The 27,901-nt window shown below is 36.9% G+C and overlaps 1 protein-coding gene across 1 annotated transcript in view; it reads left to right on the top strand.

The window, feature by feature from the left end:
• Ccdc178 (coiled-coil domain containing 178) overlaps positions 1-27,901 on the top strand; it is a 298,089-nt gene that overhangs the window by 46,431 nt on the left and 223,757 nt on the right. The window contains exons 11-12 of the mRNA XM_028774890.1: positions 15,842-15,937; positions 16,087-16,223. Of these exons, the coding sequence (XP_028630723.1) occupies positions 15,842-15,937; positions 16,087-16,223 (233 nt within the window). The remainder of the gene's footprint in view (positions 1-15,841; positions 15,938-16,086; positions 16,224-27,901) is intronic.

The raw sequence follows: 27,901 nt of genomic DNA, 5'->3' as shown, positions 1-27,901 counted from the left end.
CTCTCTCTCTCTCTCTCTCTCTCTCTCTCTCTCTCTCTCTCTCTCTCGGAGCTTACATTTGAAAGATCTTGAACTTTTAAAGAGACTTTGGAGTTTTAGATAGATTGTAAATATTTTAAAGATTCTTGAGATATTTTAGATAGTTTTGGATTTTGAAAGAGCTTATGGGACAATAGGACAAAACGACAACCAACAAATTGGGAAAAGATCTTTACCAATCCTACATCTGATAGAGGGCTAATATCCAATATATACAAAGAACTCAAGAAAGTAGACTCCAGACAACCAAATTACCCTATTAAAAAATGGGGTATAGAGCTTAACAAAGAATTTTCTATGGAAGAAACTCGAATGGCCAAGAAGCACCTAAAGAAATGTTCAGTGTCCTTAGTCATCAGGGAAATGCAAATCAAAACAACTCTGAGATTCCATCTCACACCAGTCAGAATGGCTAAGATTAAAAACTCAGGTGATAGTAGATGCTGTCGAGGGTGTGGAGAAGGAGGAACACTCCTCCATTGTTGGTGGGACTGCAAGATGGTGCAACCAATTTGGAAATCAGTGTGGCAGTTCCTCAGAAAATTGGACATAACATTACCTGAGGATCCAGCTATACCACTCCTAGGCATATACCCAGAAGATGCTCGAACATATAACAAGGACATATGCTCAACTATGTTCATAGCAGCCTTATTTATAATAGCCAGGAGCTGGAAAGAACCCAGATGTCCTTCAGCTGAGGAATGGATTCAAAAAATGTGGTATATTTACACAATGGAGTATTACTCAGCTATTAAAAACAATGAATTCGAGAGGTTCCTAGGTAAATGGATGGAACTAGAAATTATCATCCTGAGTGAAGTAAGTCAATCACAAAAGAACACACATGGTATTCACTCACTGATTATTGGATATTAGCCCAGAACCTTGAAATGCCCAAGATGCAACTCACAGGCCATATGAAGCTCATAAAAAAGGAAGACCAAGTGGGGATGATTCAGTTCTTCTTAGAAGGAGCAACAAAATACTCAAGGGAGCAAATATGGAGACAAAGTGAGGGACAGAAACTGAAGGAGGGGCCATTTGAAGACCTTTCCACCTGAGTATCCATCCCATGTGCAGTCACCAAAGGTAGATACTGATGTGGAAGTCAGGAAGTGCATGCCGATAAGGGCCTGATATGGATATCTCCTCAGAGGCCTTCAAGAGTCTGACATAGTCAGAGGCAGATGCTCACAACTAGCCATTGAACTGATCATGAGGTTCTCAATGGAGGAGTTAGAGTGAGGACTGAAGGAGCTGAAAGGGTTTGTGGCACCATGAGGAGAGCAACAATACCAACCAACCACAGCTCCCAGGGTCCTAACCACCAGCCTGGGAGCACTTATGGAGGGATCCAGGGTTTCAGCTGAATATGAAAGAGTGGAGGGCCCTGCCGGGCACAGGTGGAAGACGAGATCCTTGACCTCATGAAGGCTGGACGCCCCAGGGGGTGGGAATTTTGAGGGTGGGGAAGTGGGAGGGGGGGTAGGTGGGGGTTACATCCATGGAGAAGAAGGAGGAGGGGTAAGGGGATGGGGGGTTCCCGGGTGGGTGGGGGATGGGGTAAGGGGATAACATATGAAATGTAAATAAAATATCCAATAAAAAAAAAAGAAAAAAAAAGAAAGAGCTTATGGTCTTTTAAAAAGGCTGATCTTTAAAGACAGTAGGACTTTTAAAGTTATTTATGTTTTATACTGAAATATTGATATTGGCGTGCCATCTTCGAAACAAGTGGAAAAGGAAATATCCTAGTTGACTAGTGATGTTGGGTCGACAAAAGATCAATTGTGCTGGCAAGTTTTGCCTACTTGACACAAGCTAGAATTGCTTTGGAACAGGAAGCCTCATTTGAGAAAATACCCCTATCAGACAGACTGGTTGGCAAATCTGTAGAGCATTTTCTTTATTGATGATTAGTATGTGAGGTCCTGGCTTACTGTGAACTCTACCAGCCCTGGGCTGTGGGACCATGAAAGGGATAGCTTGGTTTCTGGTAGAGCACTGACTAGAAATGGCTGGAGACCCTGTTCGGGACAGCATACATTTTGCCATGCTCGCAGACCCCAGGCTCCTGACACTCGCCAAAGACCTCCGTTGATCAGCACTTTTCAGTCATGTAGGGCAATGCCCCTACCAGCCCCTCCACAGGTAGAGGGTGTGACTACAGGCCTCAGCCTCAAGAGATTTCCATATTAAAGAGACACCTGAAGGCCAGAGGGTGTAGCCAATTAAACATTCCTTCTTAGACCCTCCTCCCTCCTCCCTCCCTATTTAACTCAGGTCTGTCCTGAGTTTTAGAGGGTTGCAGCCAGATTCATCTACTTTCTGCCATGACAATAATCCCTTTAAAACCATGGACTTTCCTCGTGTCATTGGGGTCTGCTGTGGAGAACTGTGGAGGGGGCCTTAGAACTACTGAGCCACTGACTAATCTCCCACCAGAAGACTTCTCTACATTCCTGATGTGGAGGCCGCCAATTCAAGCAAGCTAGTTGAGCCAGACAAGCAAGTGCATACCAAGAGCCTTAATCCTTGTGGCGCTGTCGGGGATTTCTTCACCCTTGTTCCTCTCTGCTGCAGGCCAGCCCCATATGCCCCCGCGTCTCTGTTCTTCTGTGTCTCTCAGTGGTGTCTGGGAGCCCAAGGACATAGACCATTGGCCTGGAGACCACCACTCAAAAGCCCTGCCCCCATAGGACCTCAGATCTCCCCCGCACCCAGGCAGAGCCCCTTAGCGTCCACCTGGTGCCACATGGAGTGAACCCAGTCAAAATCCTGTGCTTCTGTTCCCCAGAGCCGCACCTCCCTGAGCCGCCCAGGGTGGAAGACACATGGGAACCACAACTCTGCCCAACAAGGACTCACACCTGCCCACAAGTGCAAGCTAACAAACCTGCACTGGGCTGGTGATTTTGTGTGCTATGGAAAAGCAGTCTGAGCAAGCCATAAAGAGAAGCATCCCTCAGTTCCTACCTCTAGATTCATGGCTTGAGTTATTGCCCTCAGTAATGAAATGTGAGAGCTTCAAGATGAAATAAACCCTTTCTTCACCAGGTTGTTTTTGGTAATGTGTTTTTATCCCAGCAATGGAAACTGTAACTAAGGCATTCCCAAAATGTATAATTCATTGGAAGGTGTGAGTATAAGTACCAGGGAAGAGTAGCAGTCAACAGATGACATATTATTATTCAAATACTTACAATTTTTATATAATGTGTTGATGATAGTTCAATTTGTCATTTGTAAAATGATAGCCACTGACAAGATATTTTTCAAAGGAGAAGAAATTATTTGCAAAGCCTATAATCTTTTGTTCATACGTCATCTTTAAACTGGCAACCCTATGCCTCATGATTTGTTGTAATAACACAATATTATTCATGACAGGAAATCATGAAAGCATTTAAAAGGTTCCTAGTAGTTTTCAATTATAGAAAGTGTTTGGACTAGTACACGTTTCAGGGAAGATGAGAGCATGATGAAATTTAAATATATTAATTTTTCTGCATTTCTCTCATTATAAAACCTTAAGCTACACTTTCAGGCACACACATCAAGCAGTCCGTTAAAAGTAGGGATGTGCATTATCATGAAGCCTCTTCTTTAGTATGCAAATGAAACCTCCGGCTCAAGGGAGGGATGAGCTTTGTGCTGCCTAATTGCTCATATGGGTTCACAGAAAATTTAATTCCAGATTCCAAGGCATAGATTGCCATGCTCCAGTTTATGACATTCTTCGCCCTTAATCTATGCAAACATGGTTCTCCATTTCTTTTCTATAAATAATAGCTATCATAAATCAAATGCCATTAAACTGATTAAGAAGTTTCTAATTTTATGATCAAACTTTTTAAATGTGAAATAGACTATGACTTTCTTATTCCTATTTTAAAAGTTATCATATATTTTCAATAGTTTCATATAAGTATATAATGCATTTTTAACTTTTGCTGTGGTCGTTTCTTTTCTACCCTACCCTCCTCTTCCAACTTCAATCTCTCCACGTATCTAGAGTCTGTCTAAGGTTCATGACTTCTTCTTTAAGCATATATATACATATATGTGTGTATATATATATATATATATATATATATAGTGTGTGTGTGTGCATGTGTGTTTGTGTATGTGTGTGCATATATACATATATGTATATATATATATGCATATGATGTATATTATATACATATGATATATATATACATATACACATACACATATACATATACCTTTCTACCATCCATGTTAGCATGTCAACTTGTATTTTTATGATTGTCTTGTTTAGGTGACTTTATTTTTGACATTTCCTGGGAGCAGCTTCACTTCCATACACTATCATGAGGCAAATGTCCTATCCTGGTTCTCTGGGATGTCCCCTGTGCTGCACATTTTAGGAATCCCAAGGTCAGTTGTTTGCTACACTTTGACCAATTGTATAATCTGTAGTGCTCCCCATTTGCAGCAAAATGAAGCTTCTATACGATGCATTTGGATTGTTTCATTCCCTAAGATCTTTTCTTATCTTTTCTACACTCCCTCCAAGCCCTTTATCCTGAAAAACCACACTGTTACTTTCAAAAGCCACTAGAAATAATTTACTTTTGGAATTCAACGCAGATTAAGAAATGAATTCATTTGATATATAAATAGATTTGCAAAAAAAAGAATATTGTTCTTACAAGTAAGAAGTTAACTTGGAAAGTTATTAATTAGCATCTTTACATATGGTCTGTTATGTTAGATAGGAACTCCAACGGTGCGAATTTTCTACACATCTGTGCCCATTTTGCATCATATTTTACCTCAAAATACTTCAGATAAAACCATTTACTTATAAAAACATAAGTAAATTTAACTCTCAACTTACTGATTAGGAAGCCTATCTAAATCAGTAAGGACTTTTTTTGTAGACACAAATCTATTATATCGTACCATCAAACAACAATTTTGTGTTTGGATGATGAAAACAATGCTGTTTTATTACACAATATCTAATGTATGAGTCATCTGTAAGATAAAGACTCATTCTGCTAATTTTCTCTTTGAAGACTTTCCATCTATTTCTTATGTCTGCCCACATATATAAAATATAAAATGGCATCTATACGTTGCTTCTCATTATCTGTATTTGATGTCACCTAAATGTCAACCTCAAATGCATATTCAGTATCACACTTAGGTTTTTAAAAGATGCAAACCAAGTTCATCAAAGCTGCTTATTAGCAGTGAATATTGACTACAAAAATGTTTTCTGAGTGTATATGAAGGGGATATTATGTAGTTTCCCACTTGATCTATTGAAACTATGTATTGTATTAATATTAAACTTCTTTAAATTCATTGGTATAACTCTGTCCAGTTATGGTTTATTGTTCTTCTAATTTACTGCTATGTTTGAACTGCAATTATTTCACATAAGAGTTTACATGCATATTTATAAGTGAGTCCATACTTTCACTCTCCTAATTTCTGTCATATTTGATAGATTTTCTTATCTGGACTGTGCTAGCTTTATAAACTAAACTTTGATGCTTTCTTCTTCCTATTACCCAGAGAATGAGCATACACTTAAATAATTTTTCTTTGGAGATCTGGTAAAATATAACTGCTAATATAACATTCTGGTGAAAATATACCTGCTTTTTATAGGTTCTTTTTTATTACTTGAGTGGTATTTTTATAGGTATATTTTCTTATTGCACATGATTAAAATTATTTTTAACAGACTGGGAAATAATCTAAAGACTAAAATTTTCATATGTATTTACATTCTATAGTGTTATATTAAAGTCTTACTGTAAATTTTTCTTCTGATTCTATATGTATTTTCATATAATTTAGAGTTTAAACTTTTTAAATGAATTTGAATATGGCTTTCAGTATAATAATTTTGTAATTTTCTGACTGCTAATAAATTAATGTTTTGTAGTTTTCATTTCCTTCACATTTTTAGACTTTCTCCTATTAGTAATTTTATACTGTCCCATTTAAATTTTGCTGTTGGTAACTAATTTCACATATGTTGTAAATATGTCTGTTTGTATATTTGCACATATAAACATACATAGAACATGATATTTTGCTCTGAGAGCTCCAGCACAATTTCTTGTTATATGTTGCATCAAATTCCTTGCAAATTTTTGTGGTTTTGTTATCATTAGTCTGTCCCTAAGGCACTCTATTTAAGTTCATTCCAGTCAGGCTTTCCCAACACAGTGTGCTGTGCTTCCTGTTAGCATATATTGTTTTCTTAGTGACAACACTCAAGAAATGAGAGTCATTATACAAACAGTGATCTAAAATTGTTTCAAGGCACATCTTAAATGACACAAATAGCATTCATCCTTTAAAGTCTGGAATACAGTCAAATGCACAGGAAAAAACTTATCTGTTATTTTATCTCCCTGTCAAGATACAATCCATGTTAGCATTGTGTTTACATAGCTATGCAGGGCTTCTAAGATATTTAAAAATATAGTCTTTTATAGGAATGAATGGCATGCTTCTCTTTATGTTAAACTAACATGTCTTTCTATATTATTTTACATTTGAGATGTTATATTTTTGACTTGAGACTTTCTTAGAGGCTGGCTACTTATGTTTTTAATTTTAAGCATTATAAACAAAGCTATGATAAATATTTCAAACATGTATAAACTGAATTACTCATTTTAATAAGATAATGTTGCTAAGCAAAAATTAAAACAGTTGCTTGATAACACAGTGCCAGAAGAACCATGAAGAAACACAGTAGTCATTCTTCTAGGGCTGACAAGATTTGTTCACATTTTCACATTTTCTAGCATTCTGTAAACATTGGCTTGGACCTTTTTAAAGATTCATTTCATTGGTGGTACTTCTCTTCATGAAACTGTTGGATTTCACACAACTAATCCTATGAGATCACTAGACATGAGGCCCATCATCTCTCATGTTTGGCATCTGAATGATAATTTAGAGACCTGGGTTGTATTTTTTTTCTAGATGTATAAATGAGGCTGCTGGAGTTAGCAGTGTTTCTTTTTTTCTAAAAAAAAATATTGAGCATCATGTTCAACACACCAAAATGGCAAACTGAATCTTGTTTAAGTCCACAGAATTCTTTCTTTGGTTCTAGCTTCTAATATCTCTTATCTGTTTCTAAGGATAAAAAATCTTAGTGAGGAGTCAGGGTTGCTGAAGCTACTGTTTACAGCTCATCATACTCTGAAGTCAAGTTGCTTCGCAGTTGCCCTGTAGAAGCCAAAAGCTATACACGCTCAAGATCTTAACGTGAAATGGTGCATATCTGTCTACACACTAAAGAGACCTTGATGATTTATAAGACCTAATGAGATGTATGTTTCTTGTGAATGGTGCTGTGTAGGAAATTGTTGTCACAAGATTTTCAATGCAGGCACTATTTTTTTTTAAATATTTTTGACCAAGTATTGGTGAGGAAGAGCCTATGGTTCAGGTCTCCTGTGTCAGTTAAGAGTGTGTTTTATAAGGTGGTTTCTTCATGCAGGATTTGTTTGTTTGTTTTTTTCAAGAAATCCATTTTTTTGTTGCAAGAGTAACTTGAAATTTCTCTTTTATTATTTTTGTTTACTGATTATGGTTAGGTAAATAATCAAAAAGAATCCTAATCCATAGTCTATTAAGATAATTATTTTATTATTTTTAGCATTGTTCATCCTGGTGTATCCGGGATGCAAAGTATTACTACTCTGTCACCAATTCCCACACTTGCAGTTGTTTTGATGTTTGGTAATGTTGGTCAGTACCCTCAGTGAAATGGTGAGTCATAGGATTAATAATTGGTGTTTTTGCTCTGCCCCTTTCTTACTAGGTTTTGCTTTTTTTTCTCTGAAAATAAGCAGGTAGCTCATGTAATAACCACTTAGAGGAGTATTAATACACAATGCTTAGGCCTTAAGCTTCAGCTCATAACTTATATAACTTGTTTAAATATTCTGTGTCTACTACATGGTTAGTTATCTCTCCTCAAGTTCATCCATCTGAATCCTCTGAGTCCAGGAGGGGAATCTTCCACCTCTGACTGTCTCTCAGAGTTCCAGTCCCTACGCTGAAACTCCCACTGTCTACTTTCTGCCTTTTGGTAATAGGCCATCTGCTTTTTATTGGCATGTGATCCTTCCATGCATTTCACAAGAGATTATCCCCATAGGTTTGAATTTATGAGTACCTTTGATCTTTATGGTCAGCTGTTGGATTTTGTTGAGGTTCATTCCAGTATCTAGAGCCATGCTCATGTAATGTCTTCTCTTGCTATATATAAATACAGCAAATCATATCCATGGATTTCCTAATTTGAACCAGCAATTTTGGAATAAGTCTTGTCTGGTCATAATATTATTCATTTTGTTCTTAAATCAATCCCAGTATACTTTTCTGACCTGCTCACTCAAGTGCTATCTTACTTGGGTCAACAACAGCTTTTGTTTTCCTTTTTTTGTTGTTGTTGTTGTTGGATATTTTATTTATTTACATTTCAGATGTCATTCCCTTTCCACGTTTCCCCTCCCTAAAATACCCCCATCCCATTCCCCCTCCTCCTTTTTGCGTTTATACCATTTTAATTACATGCAAGTATTAAGGTCAGTTCTAGGTTGAGGAACCAACAATACAATAGATGTGAATAGTCAAGGAACAAACAAGACAATAAACACAAATAGTCAAAGAATAAGCAAGGCAATAAACAAAATTCCTGGAAAACTCCTGTGATCACTGTTTCTAAGGGCTAATCAGGATGACAAAAATATCTGAGGCAAATTCCCTGTCCTAGCCCAAAGTCATTTTCATGTTTGAAGCCTACTTCCTTGTTATAGTCTAAAATTTAGATTCCTGTCTGAAATTACTTCTTTGTTCTAGCCTAATGTCATATTCCTGCCTGAAGCCCACTTCCTTGTCCCTTGGCCAGTGTCATATTCCTGCCAAGCAGCCCATTTTCTTGTCCTCGGTACATGTCAGATTCTTGCAAGATAGCCTCAAAAGCTCTCCACCTCTTCCCCTTTTTTATTTCAGAAACAAGACTGAACATGTCTTAGGTCGTTCTAACAAGAATGCCTTCCTTACCCATCATGGAATATGCTATTCAAAACAATGACTTCATGAAATTCTTAAGCAAATGGATGGAACTAGAAAATATCATTCTGAGTGTGATAACCCAATCACAAAAGAACACACATGGTATGCACTCATTGATACATGGATATTAGCCCCCAAATCTCACAATACCCAAGACATAACTCACAGACCACATGAAGCCCAAGAAGAAGAAAGTTCAAAGTGCTTTGGTCCTTCTTAGAAGGAGTAACAAAATACTCACAGGAGTAAATATGGAGACAAAGTGTGGAGCAGAGACTGGAGGAGGGACTGACCAGAGAGTACCCCATCTGGGAGTACATCCCAGGTGCAATCACCGTATGCAAACACTGTTGTGGATGTCCAGAAGTTCATGCTGATAGGAACCTGATATACCTGTCTCCTGAGAAGCATTACCAGAGCCTGACATATACAAAGGTGAATACTTGCAGCTAACAACAACTTTTATATGGCTAAGGCTATTCCCCTATTCCCCTGACAGTTTCTTTAACAACATACACAGAGCCCCTAGCTAAACTGACCAGCACTTTATATTGGTACCTTCCTTTCCTGAGTTTCAGTGGACTATTTACTTTTTCCTACTTTTGTGGAGGTTTATTTTCTCTACACTCCACTAATTTCTCCCATACTGCAAGTGTTTGAGGACATTTGTTGCATTCTGCAATAAGATTTATGCAACTAACTACAAACTTGTAATCTCTAATTATAATCTCTATATTTGTGGATCTAGTGGCAATTTTGAACTTAATTTTAATGTTTTAAATTTATATTTTACTTATTTACTGGGATGTGTGTGACCTGCTATGTGTGAGGAAGTCAAAAGACAACATTAAAGAGTAAGGGGGTATGGGACTGGGGAGGATGGGGCAAAGAAGTGACTGGAGGGAATAAAAGGAAGGAGAAAATGATGTAATCATGTTTTACTTTAGATTTAATTTTTGTATAATGGGCACTCATTTGTCTGCTTCTGTCACACGGGTCCCAAACATCAGACTCAGATCATCATGGTTGAGGCAAGCACCTTTACCCACTGAGCTGCCTCTCAGGCCAAACTGAACTCATTGGGTTGAACACTCGGCTATTCAGCCTTTCACCAGCTTGCAGTGTTTGCCACTCACTTCAGTTCATGGTGATTTAAGCCTGACAGCTTTTCCGGCCTAGACACTTAAAATATGCCTTGAAACCATGCTCATGCATCTTGCATATTGCTAGGCCAAAAATGTGTATGTTTAGCCTTCATCGACAACGTCAGAAATTTTTCCTAAATATTTGCATATCTTTTCCTCCTCTATTTATAAGAAGCACAGTTTCCAATTAACACCATCTGTTATGTTTTTATTTATTTTTAATTATAGTTCTTTTGAAGAAGTTATCCCATTATGGTTTTAAATTTGCATTTTCCTGATGACTAATGGAGTTGAGCATTTTAAACATGCTTCATTTAGAATATTGCTGTTTCAGAAGCTTTTAATGAACAGTAGTATTTCAGTTCCAGGTGGGAACACCATATTATTCACACCTTCTCTATAACTCTGGTTTTTGGACTTGAACAACATGGATGTTTTTTGTGTTAAAAATTATATATATATAAACAATTCTCTCTCTGTCTCTCTGTCACACACACACACACATGCACACAAACACACACACATGAACACACATGTGTGTGTCCTGTGCATACACATAGTAAATTTGCTCTTTAGCATTAAATGGCATTGTGACTATACAAGGAGGATCTAACTCTAATGTACATTTTTTTGATAGCAAACACATTATACCATAGTTCCATCCAATAACATCAACTGGGGTACTGTGTGGGGGAAGAGAAATCCTTCTGTTTAAACCAAAGAGATTTAAAATTTTCAAGAAGTTCACAAATGCTGTGTCTACACTTGCTGTAACATTTTTCAGATGGACCAATGTAGAAGTTGCAGTTGCTGAGAATGTCTCTAGACAAGGGACCTCAAGAATACTTTCTCTGGGCCTGTTCTTTGCAGTGCCACTGATGCCAGAGAGTGTCAATGCTGACAAGTGGCAGCAGACAAAACAGACACCACCCACAAAATAATGTTCCTGCCTCAAAACAACAGAATTCTCTGGACTAGTCTAGCTAGGCATAGTGATGGACACCTATGATCCCAGCTCTCATGACTGACAGCAGGTAAATCAGAGTTCACAAACCAGAAGTCCCTGTCTGAAACAAAGGCAAAACAGTGGGAAGTTAACAAGCCAAAAACAAACCTCAAGGAATCCAAACTCAAGAAGGTGCTTGCTGCCTTTGTTGTGCTTGTTTCAATCTTAGAGCCTCAGCTTTGACTGGTTACACTAACCAGCATCAGCAGCTGAAACAGAGATGTCATCATTCCCCACCCACAATAGCACCCCATTTCTTGCCCTATTTCTCTCTCAGGCTCTGAAGAATAGAAATGCATGTGTGTAGGGAGGCAGAGTGGAGACTCACTGAAATCTTATACATTACCTGCCTGAAGGAAAATTTCAATTATTGACTTATTGAATAACCTCTGATTAAGTACAGTTAATAGTCACTATAAACAATAGAACAGTAAGAAAGCTCATATATTCTCTCAGATACTGTTTCTTTCTGTGGGATGGGTTCTGAAAAGTTATGTTGATGGGTGAGAACTAAAACTAATTTTTAAATTAGCTATCACATTTTTTTCTAAACAGTTTAGTATGAGAAAAGCCTGGTTTCTATGATTGTTCTAGCACTAAGGGAATATTTTAAAATTTACCAACCTAATCACTGGGTGAGAAGTGCCACGTTATTTTTCATTTCCTGCATCACAGTGGAATAAAAACATTTTCCATTTTATATGGCATTTGATTCTTTTCATTTTTTTATTTCCCAAGATTAAATTCATGATATAATTTTAGATGTTTCCATAGTTGGAATTGTCAACCTTGTGTGCATACTATCACTTGTATGAGGAAAGGAGTTAACCTACAATACAAGTGATGTCTCAAGATTTATGATTTAGGGCAGTTCTGAAGCAATGATACTAGTAGATTGCAAGAATAACTCTAGCAGTGCTTAAGAAAGCTCATAAATGTTTCATAACTTCATATATCAATATCTCCACTAACACTTGGCAGAGGCATGGTGGTACAGATCATCTTTAACCTTAAATGTTTGCATGGGTAATCACATAAAAGAGTTATTTCTAAGGACGAGAAATATATATATATATATATATATATATGTATATATATATATATATATATACATATATATATATATATATATATTTCAGTGAGTCTCCACTCTGCCTCCCCACATACATGCACTTCTATTCATCATTCATATGTCCCTTCTTGTTTTCATAACCACATCTGAAGCTTGAAAACATATCAGAAATTGCATTGGCCCATCCTTAGCTTTAGCATGTCTGGAGACTCAATCATGGAAAAGAGTTTGAACAAATAGTGTTAAATGTGAGGAACATAAAAATTACCCACATTCGTGGAACAAAGGTTCAAGTGAGCATACTTAAGAGTCTGTCACACTTCTTCGGAAATGTATAGAGTTCTCATGGAGGTTATAATACTAGCCTTGTATCCGTGTGGAAGAGTTTAAAAGAAATTGATATGTATATCATTCAAATGTATTTGAATTTTGACTTTTGTAAAATGTCAAGGAAAACAAATCTATTTTATTATTGGTCACAATAGCAAGTACAAACAAACAAAAGTCAAGTTACATATTAATAAAAAGCATCTTACTAATCAGTCAAAAATTCAAACCAAAAAGAACACTCAAATCTAGAGACCACCTCTCTTCAAGGTGACATAGAATGAGCCTTTATAACCAGGTTTCCTGAAGCAGGACTATAAGACACTACCAAAAATACAGAGAATGTGGTGTTCAAGACTTTAAAGCAAAAAGAAAAAAACAGCAGTTCATGAAATGGCTTACAGGAATGACCCAGTTCATAGATTGGTTCTATAATATCTATTATGTCTAACTAAAATGTATATCATGTTAACGTAAAGAAAATTCTTTGGAATTTCTTTTTGGAGGGGTCTCCAAACAATGATTTTTTGACTTTTCTAATTGTCTGGGGATGTACTAATATGTTCCTCATTTTTAAGCAGTAATTTTACTGGATATAGGATCACTATTGTTTATTTACTGCTCTCTGTTCATTGAACACATTGTCTTATGATATCTGGCACATACTATTCAGAATGAAAACTCAATGCTAACTTTTGTAAGGCTCAGCTTCTCTTGTGTTACTCCAAATATTGCTCACATCACCTTGGACTCTTGACAGCCTTTATGGTAATGGACTCAGACACAGTTTTAGCCTTCATATACTTAGATTTCCCTGGTAGACGTTTATATGTAGATAAAGGTTTTTGTTTAGTTTTCTTCTACATTTGCAGTGTTTTCCACCATAGTTTTTTCATATAGGCTTCCTGTTTATCTTCTGCTCTCCCCTTCCCTGATACTCTCTATAACAATCCATGTATATTGATATATTTTATAGAGTTTCATAATCATGAAGATTTCTTCTTTTCCATCTTTCTGTGCCTCATGCGGGATAAGCTCAGGGAATCCACCTTCAAATTCGTTCATTTTTCTTCTATCTGATCAGAAATGCAGTTATGTCCAGAGAGCAAGGTTTATTTCTTTCTTAATTTAAGAAATTATATGTTTCAATTGTAAACTTTCTACTTAATTTTTTTATAGAATTTCTTCCAATTTGCTGGTCTTTGTGCTGACACATTATTTTAACTTATTTTCTTAAAAAACATTTTCTTTTAACTCTTTAAGCATTCTTAAAATAGCATATTTCTAATTTCTCTGGAATAAGACTTTTAGTGAGTCCTGCTTCCTTCTTTCTAGTTTATAGTTCTTATTTGAATACCAACTTCAAGTTTTCATCGTCTTACTGGCCATGATTCACCCAGACATTTTTAGAGACAGACGGACTAGAAACAGACAAAACACCACAGACAGCCAATTCTTACAAAGACTATTTTTTTATTTCCATAACTACCTTCCAGAATTTCAAGAATTGCAGACATATACATAGACAGATAAGTAGATAGATAAGGAGAAAGATAGATAGATAGATAGATAGATAGATAGATAGATAGATAGATAGATAGATGATAGGTAGATATAGATATTAGTGAAGAGAACTATGTCTATCTCTATTATGCCATTTTAATTTCATTGATATTCTTTGTAAAGATTTCTAAGACTCTTGACTTAATTTTACATTTTTTCATGGTCTCATTTTTTTCCTTCATTTCTGTTTATTGTATCTTTTGACACACACTATAAGCTGTCTTGTCAAATACATCAACTGATCTTTTGTTTTACGTGACAAAGTGACATTCTCCTTCAGCTCTCAGCTATCTCCCTAAATTTATCATCAGTCACTCTAACGATTTGTACTTATTTGTAGGGGATTCTTCTGAGAACTAGTTGGTAGCTATTGTGGGCCCCAGATAAAATATGTTTCTAAGCATTAGGAACAAACATTTAGAAATGGGGATGATCTGGGGTGGTGGTGATGAGGGATTTCCCCAGGAGGGAGGAAAACAGGGTGCTCTACCGGTTCCTTAGTTTAATTTGGTTCCTTAGGAATGAGGGCAGAGAGTAAGAAAAGGCCACTATGGGTAGTCTGTTACATAGCTGTGGCTTAAACTTGGTGATTGGATTTGGAGTCATAGAGGCAGAATGGAAATTTGAAGATCCCCTGTCTACTTTACAGGCCTACTAGTTTCTCTGTCAGGTTTGGCTGGCAGGTTTGCAGGGGATGCTTCCTGGTGTGGGAGTCTAGGATGAAGAGTTGAGTTATGAGAGAAGGGTTGAAAGGACGATCTGTGTGATCTACTGCACCTGGACTTGGGAGATGCACAGCAGATAGTCTGCTACAGGGTTGGGGATGAGTCTGTGGCATTAGGTTTGGAGAAACAGGATGGTACATGTTTATCTGCAGTTATTCTACTTGCTTCCCTAGCTGGAGTTCAAGTTTATTTTTAAGATATATTTTTTAAATATATGCATATCTTGGGGGTATGTATGCTTCATGTGAGCAGGTATCTGTGGAGGCTAGAAGAGATTATAGGATTCTCCAGAGCAGGAATTACTGGTGGTTGTGAGCCATCAAATGTAGCCAATAGAAACTGAACTTGGGTCACCTGCTAGAGCCATTTCTTTAGTATCTATATACAATTTCATAAATTCAGCATTAAACAGAATTGTTGGAATGTCTTCTCTATTACTTATATTTAAGTTTTATTTTCTGGCTTCAAACCAATGTGAAAAATGAGAAACCATAAGTACTAAGTAGCAGATTTATCAAATGGTTATTTTGTAAAGTGTGGATATATATTATTTCTCTCTATTTGCTTGTCGATGTAATGAATTATGATTCAAATTTTCCTGGTGTTTTCCCATTCTGTAACTAAAGCAGTTCTATTTTGTCATGATTATTTGTATGACTACTAGAAACACTTGACTTGATTTATATCCGATTTGCTGTGTTTTATCAGAATCCTATATCAGATTTCAAAATGACAGAAGCATGTGGTATTTTTTATACTATGTTAGTAAGTGTTCCCTAAGGAAACTACATAAAGTAAAATGCAATACCTTTCTTACTTATACAAATAAAGGAAATATCCTCAATTCAGTTATTTTCTTGTGTTTTTCTAGGTAGATGATTTGAAAAAACTGTTCGATCAATATTGCTGGAAACAAAGAAAATATGAACAGGAGTACCTGGAGGCACTTAGTAATTTTTATTCCGCAGTAAGTGGGATGTTTCCTTTCTTCCCGCAAAACCTATGCCCTGTACTTAATTTTTAAGTTGAGTGCCTAAAACTAATTTTGTTAACATAAAAAAATTAATTTTAAATTCCTAAAGATTTAAAAGTAACTCTTGTATTCTTTTTATTAAGAAAAAAACATGGGATGTTGAGCTTTCTAATGTTTCAAAAGACTTCAAAGATCTTTCGACAGTATTTGCAGCACAGTCAGAAGAAAACAAAAGGATTCAATCTGAAATTGAAAATGTAACAGAAGAAATTGGAGAAAGGTAATTCAGATGTTCCTTTGTTTGTTGTTTGTTACTATGTAGCATCCTAATAGGTGATATGTAATAAACTCCTCCAGCATTAGTCCCTGAGGTCATATGATAGTATTTATGTTTAATATTAGCTTAATTTTACTTGGGTCCATTCCAAATGTTCCTCTGTGAATATCCAGGACACAGTTAGCAAAAGTCCCTTTGATATATCATCTAGAGGCCAGGGATAACTTTTAACTTAAAATATATGTGGTGAAGCTCTTCCTCTCTTCCAGCCCACCCGTATTTCTTTCCTGTAGTTACTAACTGGGTTTTTTTTTTTTCCCTTAGAAACTGAAATCTTCCTTATGCCACTTTCTATCTCAACTCTCACACTTAAATTGCAACAAAGATTGTTCCACACTCTGAGAATCCTTTAAATATGTTTATAGGCCCAAACAATCTGATTTTATGTGCATGCTCAGTGACTTCTGACAGTAGGTAACATGCAGTTATATGTTTCTTCTCTAACCATTATCTATATTGAGAAAGCTACATGTTCTTTCTCTTTTCAAATAGAAGTACCATCAGTTAACTGTCCCATTGGAATTAATTTTAGAAAAGAAAAGGAACCACTCTCCTCACATACCCATAAGCCCTCTTGACTAGGCCATGTTCTACTTGCTGTATTATGCTGTATAAAGTTTACTTTTATGATTTGGCTCATATTATGACTTAATTTCCTCTGCTAGTCACATTTGACATATTTATGATAAAATACATCTAGAACGTTTTTACTGCTCTCTCTGTACAAGTATTGCTTATTGGTAGGATTACAGTACAGGAATGTGAACAAACTGCTGTGTATTGTATTAAGATGAGCACATGTGTGCCACTGCCTAATGTCTTTTATCATATTTGCAATGATATGTGGATAGGAAGTTGACATCTTTCTCCCTACTCCCTAACAAGTGAGCTACATGGGCCATGACATTTTGTACCTTGCCACCATACCCTTACTGGTTGATCTAATGCTTTAAACATATTATGCTACTGATTACGAAGTCTTGAAGGAAAAGAGGGGGAAGATGGGAAAAGAGCTAATCACAGTACTTGATGACAATGTCTAAAGTTTGTAAAAATATGCTGTGATGGTTTGTAATGCTCAACCCAGGGAAGATCACTATTAGAAGGTGTGGCCCTGTTGGAGTAGCTTTGTCAGTGTGGGTGTGGCTTTAAGCTGCCTAGAAGCCAGTCTTCCACTAGCAGCCTTCAGATGAAGATGTAGAACTCTCAAATCTGTCTGTATCATGCCTGCCTAGATGCTGCCATGCTCCAACCTTGATGATTATGGACTGGACCTCTGAACCTGTCAGCCAGCCCAATTAAAGACTTGTCTTGGTCACAGTATCTATTCCAGCAGTAAAGCCCTAAGATAGAAGTTGGTACCAGGAGTAAGATATTACTGTGATAGACCTGACCATGCTTTTGTTTGAAAGAATGTGGATTTGGGGACTTTGGATTTGGAAAGCAGTGGAATGCTTTAAATGGGGCTTATTGGGCTATACTAATAGGACTATAAAACTCTATTACAGAGAGTGATTTGACCTGTTCATACTTGGCCCAAGATGGTTCAATGGAGAAGAATTTCAGTACGTGGCCTAGAGACTGTTTTTGTAGTATTTTGGAGAAAAATGTGGCTGCTTTTTGCCATTGTCTGAAGAGTCTGTCTGAGGCTAAGGTGAAGAGATTTAGATAAATTGCTTTGAAAAATGAAGTCTCAAAACAGCCTGGTGTAGACTCTGTTGTGGAGTTACTAAAGTTCACTCTTATGAAGAACATTTTAATGAAAAGGAGAAAGTTGAAAAAAGAAAAACATAAAATATATGGTTCAAGTATTAAAGGGACACCAGGAAGTGAAATGGAGTGAAGTGCTGTGTTCAAGGATATTATATTGAATTAAGGGAGTAGTGACATTGGGACAATATACCATCCAACTAAATTTAGGTCCAGGCATGGAACTACACACCTTTAATTCCAGAGATCCAAGCAGATATCTGAGTTCAAGGCCAGCCTGGGACAGAGCAAGTAACACAACTTTAATCCCAGGAGCCAGGCCAGAGGATCTCTTGAGTTCAAGGTAAATCTACAGAGCAAGTTCCAGGAAAGCCAAGCTTAGGAAGAGAGGGAGTAGGAAAACAGAAAGCTCGTAATAGAATGGGGGTGGGGGTGTTCCAGCCCCAGCAAGCTGTAGAACACGGCAGCTTCAGCCATGTTGCTCTGGCTTTAGAGTGAAAAGTAGAAGGGACTACTGGGAAAACTGATGCTGTTAGCTGGAGCTAAGAAATTAGTAGTGACTAAGAAGAGACCAGCATTACTGAGGTGAAATCTTCTAGGAAGTGCTTTCTGAAAGGACAAAGAAGCTCTGTTCCAGAGATAGCTAAGGTTGTACCTCGTGCTGAAGTTATACTTGGTAATGGCTAAGAGTCACCCAGATGGTACTGGTTTTGAATGTATGAAGGTGTCATGGAGAGCAGCTGAAGTTTGAGACTGTGAGAGGCCATAGAAGGACATTGGTGGAGGTACAGCCTCAGTTGTAGTTGAAGGCCCAAGACAGAAGAGGTTATGCAAAAGAGTTGAGGATTGGCACCGTGAAAAGAGCCTATGAGAGGCTATTGGTGAAGCCTAGTTGCAGAAAAAAAAAAAAACAGTATATTGGAGATGCCAGTACCATGGGATGATCACCAAGAACAACAGGTTGGTGTGGATCAATCTGAGCTTAGAGTGCTACAGGGGTCAGAGCTGGAGAAGTGATGCCAGCCCTTTGGAGGAGCCCAGAATATCATGTGTGGGTTGCAGACATTGAAACTATAACATTGAAGTTGTCTTGGAGCACCCAAGATGTTCAAGATGCTAGAGCCATAGGCTATCTGCTGAAGAAAGCAGCTAACTGGGAGTGGAATCAGCCTAGGAGAAAGAAGTTTGTTACACTCAACAAAGATAAAAAAGGAATTGAAGATCTGAAAACTGCTTTGATATCAGACATGGAGATGCATGCAGAGTCTGGAGTTTGCCCAGCTGGTTTCCTGTCTTGCTTTGGAAATTACAGTTAAGTGATTGGATGAATCTCAGAAGAAACTTTGAACTTTGGACTTTTAACATTGTTGAGACTGCTATAGACTATGAGGACTTTTGAAGTTGGACTAATTGTATTTTACAATATGCTATGTTTTGGTTTGGCCCATAGACTCATATGTTTGGAGAAGCCTACGGGAGCCAGGGAGTGGAATGTGATCGTTTGTATATGCTCATCCCAGAGACTGTTACTAATAGAAGCTGTGGCCCTGTTGGAGGAGCTTTGTCACTGTGGGTGTGGCTTTAAGACCTTCATCCTAGCTGCCTTGAAGCCAGTCTTCCACTAGCAGCCTTTAGATGAAGATGTAGAACTCTCAGCTCTATCTGCATCATGCCTGCCTAGATGCTGCTATGCTCCCACCTTGCTGATGATGGACTAAACCTCTGAACCTGTAAACCATCCCAATTAAAAGTTGTCTTTTATAAGACTTGCCTTGGTCATGGTGTCTGCTCACAGCTGTAAAACTCTAAAACATATGTAGTGATTGTTTTACTTTTGGAAATGAAACCATAAATCCATTGGCAAAATTAATCAATTTATTGTAAGAGGCACAAAAAAACTAATCGTGTTTCTAGTTTAAATTTGTCATGGAGTTTTCATATTTAGTGGTGGATGCATATATAAAATACAACCAACACTAAATGGTTAAAATTGAAAATAATGGCTATTCTAACTATGTAGAATTTCCTTGAGATGTGTAGATGACAGACATAGTTAATTATGGTATGTCATGTTTATTTTATTTGGAAATAATAAAGTTTGTAAAATTAAAAGAACCAACATTAAGACATGGAGAAAAAAAACAGATATCTTAAAAGTGAGCAAGACAGAGATAAGACCCATATACAAGAGAAAATGAATATGATAGCTTACAAGAATGAGCAGCCTCCAGGTATTAGTGCTGTGTAAGGAGAAAGGTTTATTTCCTACCCACATTGTTTCATGTTACTTATTCTGAGACCCAGAGAGAAGGATCGGATACCTCTGTCCTTCAACAGAGGAATGGATACAGAAAATGTGATACATTTACACAATGGAGTACTATATAGCTATTTGAAAACAAGACTTCATGAAATTCTTAGGCAAATATATAGAACTAGAAAATATCATCCTGAGTGAGATAACCCAGTCACAAAATAACACACATGGTATGTACTTACTGATAAATGGCTATTAGCCAAAAAGCTCAGAATACTCAAGATACAATTCACAGACTACATGAAGCGCAATAAGAAGGAAGACCAAAATATTCATGGGAGAAAATATGGAGACAAAGTGTGGAACAGAGACTGAAGGAAAGGCCATCCAGAGACTGCCCCACATGGGGATCCATCCCATATACAGACATCAAACCCAGACACTATTGTGAATGCCAAGAAGTACTTGCTGACAGGAGCCTGATATAGCTGTCTCCTGAGAGGCTCTGCCAGAGCCTGACAAATACAGAGGTAGGTGCTCGCAACCAACCATTGGACTGAGCACAGGGTCCCCAATGGAGGAGTTAAAGAAAGGACTGAAGGAGCTGAAGAGGTTTGCAACCCTATAGGAAAAACAACAATATCAACTTACCAGACCCCCCCCCACCTCCAGAGTTCTTCCTTAAGCCTATAAGACCTGTACTATTTTTTTTCTTGTATCTCTACTAGTCTTGTGCTGTTCTGGGAAGCATTGACATTGGTATGTTTGCTTCCTTCCCTACCTCCCTTCTCAATCTCTCTCTCTCTCTCTCTCTCTCTCTCTCTCTCTCTCTCTCTCTCTCTATATATATATATATATATATATATATATATATATATATATATATATATATATATATATATATATATATATATAATTTGTATATGTGTACAGATAAAGAGAGACAGAGCTAGGTATAGAAATATAGATTCATAGAGAACTCTATAGATAGATAGATGGATAGATAGATGGATAGATACATAGATACATAGATACATACATAGATACATAGATAGATGATAGAGAGAACTATATAGATAGATGATAGATAGATAGATAGATAGATAGATAGATAGATAGATAGATAGATACAGAGAGAATTATCTAGATATTGAAACAGATACACACAGACACACACACAAATGTAGGCAGGCAGACAGATAGATAGAGATAGATAGATAGATAGATAGATAGATAGATAGATTCACTTATCAGTGAAAAAGAAGGAAATGAAATAAGACAGACTCAGCAAAATGTCATCTGCTTTTTATCACATATAGAATCCAGCTAAGTGTGGTGTGTGTGTGAGTGTGTGTGTGTGTGTGTGTGTGTTCATTAATGTGTATGTGTGTGTATGTTTGTAACACTGGAGAAAAGAGGACTCTGGATAGGAATAAATGACTTAGTGGAATGGGGAGAGTGGAGCAAGATCAGATGATACATAAAAAGCAAACATCATACAATTACTTGTAGACTCCAGCTTTGTAAAATACACATGACAAGACAGGAAAAAGGGAGAAAATTTTCAAGAAAGAGGGTATCAGGTAAGCATCTAGTTAAAGTTCATTATGTATGTGTTTAAAATGTCGTGATAAAGCCCATTTTTTATTTTGAACGATGAATTCGAATTGAAAGATAAATTGATAATGACATTTGGGAACACTCTGACAGCCTATGCCATGCACTGAGAACCTCACCCTGATTTGAGCTTTTTGTCTTGTTTTGTTTTGGATCTTGTTGTTGTTATTTTGTTTTTTCTTTTTTGTTTTGTTTCCAGATAACACCTTGAGATGTCAGTTCTGTCTCTCCAACAATAAAAAAAAAAAAAAAATGAAGACGCTTTTGGCAAATGTAATGATTCCTTCCCATAGCTTTATTCTCCTGTCTTCTATACATTCTCTGTCACCTTATAATTTAGTGTTTATTAGTTCCATTTTCATTTCTCAGATATAATAACAGGCCTGTATGCAACTTAATAATGAAAGAATTTATTTTGGTCTGCAAAAACAAATGTATATATTCCTAGAGAACAAGGTGTCCTGGGCTGGCAACAGGGACAGGAAGCTCAGCCAATCATATTTTATCCCTACATAGGAATCAGAGAAAGCTTAGAAAGTAGGGTGAGGATCTAAGCTTTCTTTTTTTATATATAATTTATTTTTTCTCAAATCGTAATTCATTTACACAGGGGTTATAAACAGAGAAAGGCAGGATGTGGGGAAGGGAATGACACTGCAGTGTGGGTGTTCAGGGGGAATACAGATATCATCAGAACCGGGTATTGGCTGGGTGAAGGTTCAGGGGACAAGTCACTATGACTCTGCCTATGACTCGCTTGTCCTTATCTAAGTTAGTATTGTCTGCCAAAGCTACCTATTTACAAGGTCTATGACTACTCAGGCTTGTAAATTTCCACAAAAGCTGCCTGTTTACATTAGCTTATAGCCATCTGTTTCAATGTTTTTCCACTGAGACTCAAGACTTGGTGTTAGTATACATGTATGACAGGCCTATTGCTGATTTTAGGCCTATGGCTGATTTTAGGCCTTCAGTGGGTAAGCAGGGATGTCCCTGACATCTCTTCCCTTCTCTAAGTATAGAAGGGCTGTGGCAATTCTAAACTTGCGAAGGCGGGGATAGAGGCCTGACCTCCAGTGTTTGAAGGAGACCATGTAATGGCTCCAGTCCCCCTGTCGTTGTCCAGTGAGGCATGAGGGCCACACCCGTCCCAATGTCTTTTTGCTGGAGAGGGGATACTTTTGACATCAACCCCTATGCAGTCAGGCTTGTCCCTCAGGGAACCCAGATATTTTTATCTTTTATTTATATTCCCTTGCAGTGCTTAGCCTCGCAGCCTAAGCAAGAATTCAGATTGCCTGTCAGAGGGTGTTCTGGGTGGCCCCTCTCTGCTTGGTCTAGGGGCAGAAGTCCCCCCTTTTAGGTTGGGTGGAGATGGGTTTTGGAAACACCCTGTATAAAGTAACAACCTCATCTTGAGTCTCGTGGTCCTCCATAGCTAACTAATGATAATGTTTCTGAGTAGGTTTTGCTAACAAATTATTTATCTGTTGTATTACAGAGTTAGTCCACCTACTTGACAGCCAGGGACCAGCAGAAAAAAAGCAAAAAGAACCCAAATAATGGTCCCAAGATGGGAGGAAATAGGGTTGACAACCTTGGAGAGGCTGAAAACCAATTCTTGTACCAGCCTTCATCTGTCTCTTTCTCTCTCTGATTTTTCTTAGGATCTTCACTACCTGTTTCATGCTCTCTTTAACCCTCCTTGTCTTGTCTATGTAAAGGCAACTTTCTTCTTTAAGAGCTGTACACAGTCCGGAGCCTTTTCTATTGTAATAGAGTAAATCAAGTCCAATAACGATCTTTGCGATTTTAGGAGGTCTCTTCAGACAGCGAAACGAGGGATTTCTTCAGATTAGTGATGTCAATCTCTAGCTGTTTGATGTTCTTGTCAGTGGCCCTTCAAAGGTCTGAGTAGTGTAAGTTCGGAGGCCAGCATCTGGATTAGAACTTCCAACAGCAGACATCACGGGTGATTCATTTTTACCTGGAAAGGAAAAAGAAGGGAATTCTCAGGGAGATTTCTCTTCCCTGGATGTAAATTGTTATTCATCGTATTTATGGTTGGGCCTGGCTTTGTGGGGGTATATATTTTTTTATTAATCTTTTTGGTAGCTGTGCCTTCTGTGGTATCAGACAGGCATATCAATCCTTGGCCCCATAAGGGAACTGGGTCTGGGCCATTCCCTTTAAGGGTAAGAGGGTCCTTCCCCATATCTGTGGCAAAGTTTTGTTGGTCTCAGTGGTGCCAGAGGCAGTCAGCAGCAGATTTGCCAAGAGCTTTCAGCTTTAGAGAGATAAAAGTGAACAAGGCATGATGGAGAATATTTCAGGGGGACTCCTTCTGTGGGGGTATCGTTCCCCCTCTTTTGTTTTTAAAGCCAATTTTTCAGAGTTCTTGTAAAATCAGGGCAGAAGCACCAACAGTTGCTCCTTCCACACTCAGAGAGTCGTGAAGGCCCTATTTAAGGATATATAAATCTATATTGATCATCTTTTGTCAAAGGACTGTAATAGCACCGCCGACAACTAATCAGACTATATATCGATTAGTAATAGCTTCTACTTATTGTGAGATTACCTCTCTTTTGTCAATTAATTGTTGAGGAAATTTAGGATTTACATCTCTCTTGAGAATATTGAACAGAGACTTAAATTCTTTTGTGGAGAGCTTAAAATAGGATCTGGATCTAAGCTTTCAAAGGCTGCCCTTAGTGACATATTTCCTTCAGTATAGCACTGCTTCCTAAAGGTTTAATAACATTCCCAAACAGCACCAACCATTAGGGACCAAGTGTTCAAACACATGCAGGTGGGAGACACTGTCTTCATGTGCGACTAATATGACTCAAGCTTGTTTTTCATCCTTCAAGCATGCTCTGGACAGGAAGTTCTTTGTATCTGCTTCTTAATCTTATATTTTTAGATCACATTTATGGCACATTTTTCTGTGACTCTGTTGAGAGTTTTTTGTTGCTGTTTTAGTTTGGTTTTTCCTGTGTGTTTCATCTTTTCTTCTAGAAAATACTAGCAATAACAATATCAATAATAAAAATAAAAACAATAAATTTTCTTAAAATTATTATAGTAATGAGGTCAGCTTAGACAGTCATGCACTGATATTACTGAGAGGAGCCTTGTATGCCACCATGTAACCTGGACTTCCTTTGTGTATACTGTGTTTGTGGTTCCTAAATCATAGCAAACAAAATTTCAATTTGCCGGGGTCTGTATATAATTTATGGCAACATGTGTCTTATGATTTACAAGTACTCTGATTAAAAAACATGTATATTGTAGAAAATTTGAACATGCAAGCTCAAAGAGACCAAAACCCAAAATCATTTTAATACATCCAGATGTTGCTACAAATGTGTATTTATTCATAATGAATACCTGTGAGTGTTCTTTTTCTTTCAACATGAGATGATGAATTTTGATGTGCATTACATAAATTTCAAATACACTTAAATATTTGTATGATTCTGTTACATAGATGATCTATGATTTATGAAATATCACTGCAATTTAGGTTGGTTTTTATTTTATTTATTTAACTGTGGTAATAACTTTTGTGTGTAGAAATGTTTTTCACAATCTCATTGTCCCTTTAAATGTGAAACATGGTTATGAAAGTGTATTAGCAGTAATGTTTTAAAGCCCTTAATAAATTCCTAATACTACCTTTCAGAAAGATTGTATAATTTTTTCTAAGACTGGGCAATACATTAACTTGTTCTAGTATTCTAAAAATGGAGTTTTAAACTCCATTTCTTTGATTACCACTGAGGTTGTATATTTATACAACCTCTCTACAATTCACATTTTATAAATTATTCATGGACTATTCCAAGGGACAAATGAAGAAGCCTAAGTTTCGTTTCCTAAAACCCACAGCTTTGTGCAGCTGGAATCTGTACTGAAAGCTCATTTTATATATTCATATCCAAGATTATTTTTTTACTTATTAAGTTATTTGCAAGTTAATCTGGTTTCAATTTAAGTGATATTTAGTGAACATTCAAATATACTTAATACATTGGTATTGCAGCAACAATTTCAGATATAAGAATTAATGTTAAAAATCATGGAACAAGTAAGATAATGAGCCATGTGTACCTGCTTTTGTTTGTTTGTGTTTGTGTGTGTGTGTGTGTGTGTGTGTGTGTAACCTCCCCACTGTGTATATATGTGTATGCCATGTGTTATTTGATAAACAGGCATAAGCAAGCACTACAAAGCTAAAGACCAATGTATCTTGATAGATAGATACTAAGTCATTTGAGATATTCAGATTCTGCTGAGAATTAAAATACTTCAAAGAGCTATATGCTCTGTTCCAGTTAGTTTTGTATGGCCTTAGCACAAACCTAGACATATCTAGGAAGAGGGAATCTCAACTGAGGAATTGGTCCATCAGGTTGGTCTGTGAACTTGCCTGTAAGACATGTTCTTGTTTGCTGATTGGTGAGGAAAGGCTCATCCCACCGTGGGTATTATCATCTCAGGGTCAGGTGGTCCTCTGAAGCAAAATAATGAAACCTGAACATGAGCCTGCAACATGACCAGGTGATTTTTCAGGATTATGGAAATATTTTAGAGCCTTAGGTAGAACTATAAGCCAAATAAATGAACCCTTTATTTTCCAAATTGTTTTTTGATTGTGATGTTTTATCACAAACATAGAAACCTAACTAGAAAATGCTCAGAACCCTCTTCAAAGATTTCATCATAGTGAAGTGTCCTTGTAGTATGGTAGAGCATCTTTTGAGTATATACTCAGGATCAGTATAGCTGGGTCTTGGAGTAGAACTATTCCCAATTATCTGAGAAATTGCCAAATTTGTTTCCAACATGATTATACAAGTTTTTACTTCCACCAGCAATGAAGGAATGTTCCCCTGCTCCACAACCTCCTCAGCAAGTGCTTGAATCTTTTCTCTTAGCCATCCTGAGAAATTTAAGATGAAAACTCTGAGTGGATTTGATTTGTATTTTAATGATGACTAAGGGCATTGAACATTTCTTTACATGCTGCTCAGCCATTAGAGTCTTCAGTTGAGAATTCTCTGTTTAAGTCTATACTCCATTTTTAGATTGAATTATTAGGTTTAATGGTCTCTGATTTCTTGGGTTCTTTATATTAATATAAATATTTAATATTAATACTCATATTAATTCTGTATCAAAGATAGGGTTGGTCAAGATATTCTCCCATTATGTAGACTGCCATTTTGTCCTATTGATGGTGCCCTTAGCCTTGCAAAAGTATTTCAGCTTGATGAGGTCCCATTTATTAATTGTTAATCTTAGTGCCTCAGCTATTGTTCCTTCCCAATTTGTATCCTCTTGATCTCCTTTAGTTTTTAATTTCTGTCTTTATTTCTTTTCTGACACACGTATCATTGAGTAGACAGTTGTTCAGTTTCCAAGAGTTTTTAGGTTCTCTGTTATTTCTGTTGTTATTGAAGTCCAGTTTTAATCCGTGGTGGTGTGATAAGTTACAAGGAGTTATTTCAATTTTCTTGCATTTCTTGAAGCTTTTTTTGTGACCAACAGTATGGTCAGTTTTGAAAAAGGATTCTGTGAGATGCTGAGGAGAAGGTATTTTCTTTTATGATTGGGTGAAACGTTCTGTAGATATCTGTTAGGAACATTTGATTCATAACATCAGTTTGTTTCATTATTTCTCTGTTTAGTTTCTTTCTTGATGTCTGTTCGTTTGTGAGAGTGGGATTTTGAAGTCTCTCATTATTTATTTATAGGGTTTAATATGTGATTTAAGCTTTAATAATGTTTCTTTTACAAATGCTGGTGCCTTTGTATTTGGGGCATTGATGTGCAGAAATGAGATATTTTCTGGGTGAGTTTTTGATGAGTAAAAAGTATCTATCTTGTTTGATTACTTTGGTTGAAAGTCTATTTTATTAGTTATTAGAATGGTTACTGTGGATTGCCACTTAAGTCTATTTGTTTGAAAACCTTTTTTCAGCCCTTCAATCTTAGGTAATGTCTATTTTTGTAGCTGAGATGTGTT

This window comes from Grammomys surdaster, unplaced genomic scaffold, assembly GCF_004785775.1.
Source record: "Grammomys surdaster isolate TR1022 unplaced genomic scaffold, NIH_TR_1.0 243, whole genome shotgun sequence".
Taxonomy (NCBI): Eukaryota; Metazoa; Chordata; class Mammalia; order Rodentia; family Muridae; genus Grammomys; species Grammomys surdaster.
Note: the sequence above shows the minus strand (reverse complement) of the source record. Positions and strands in the feature narration are given on the sequence as shown.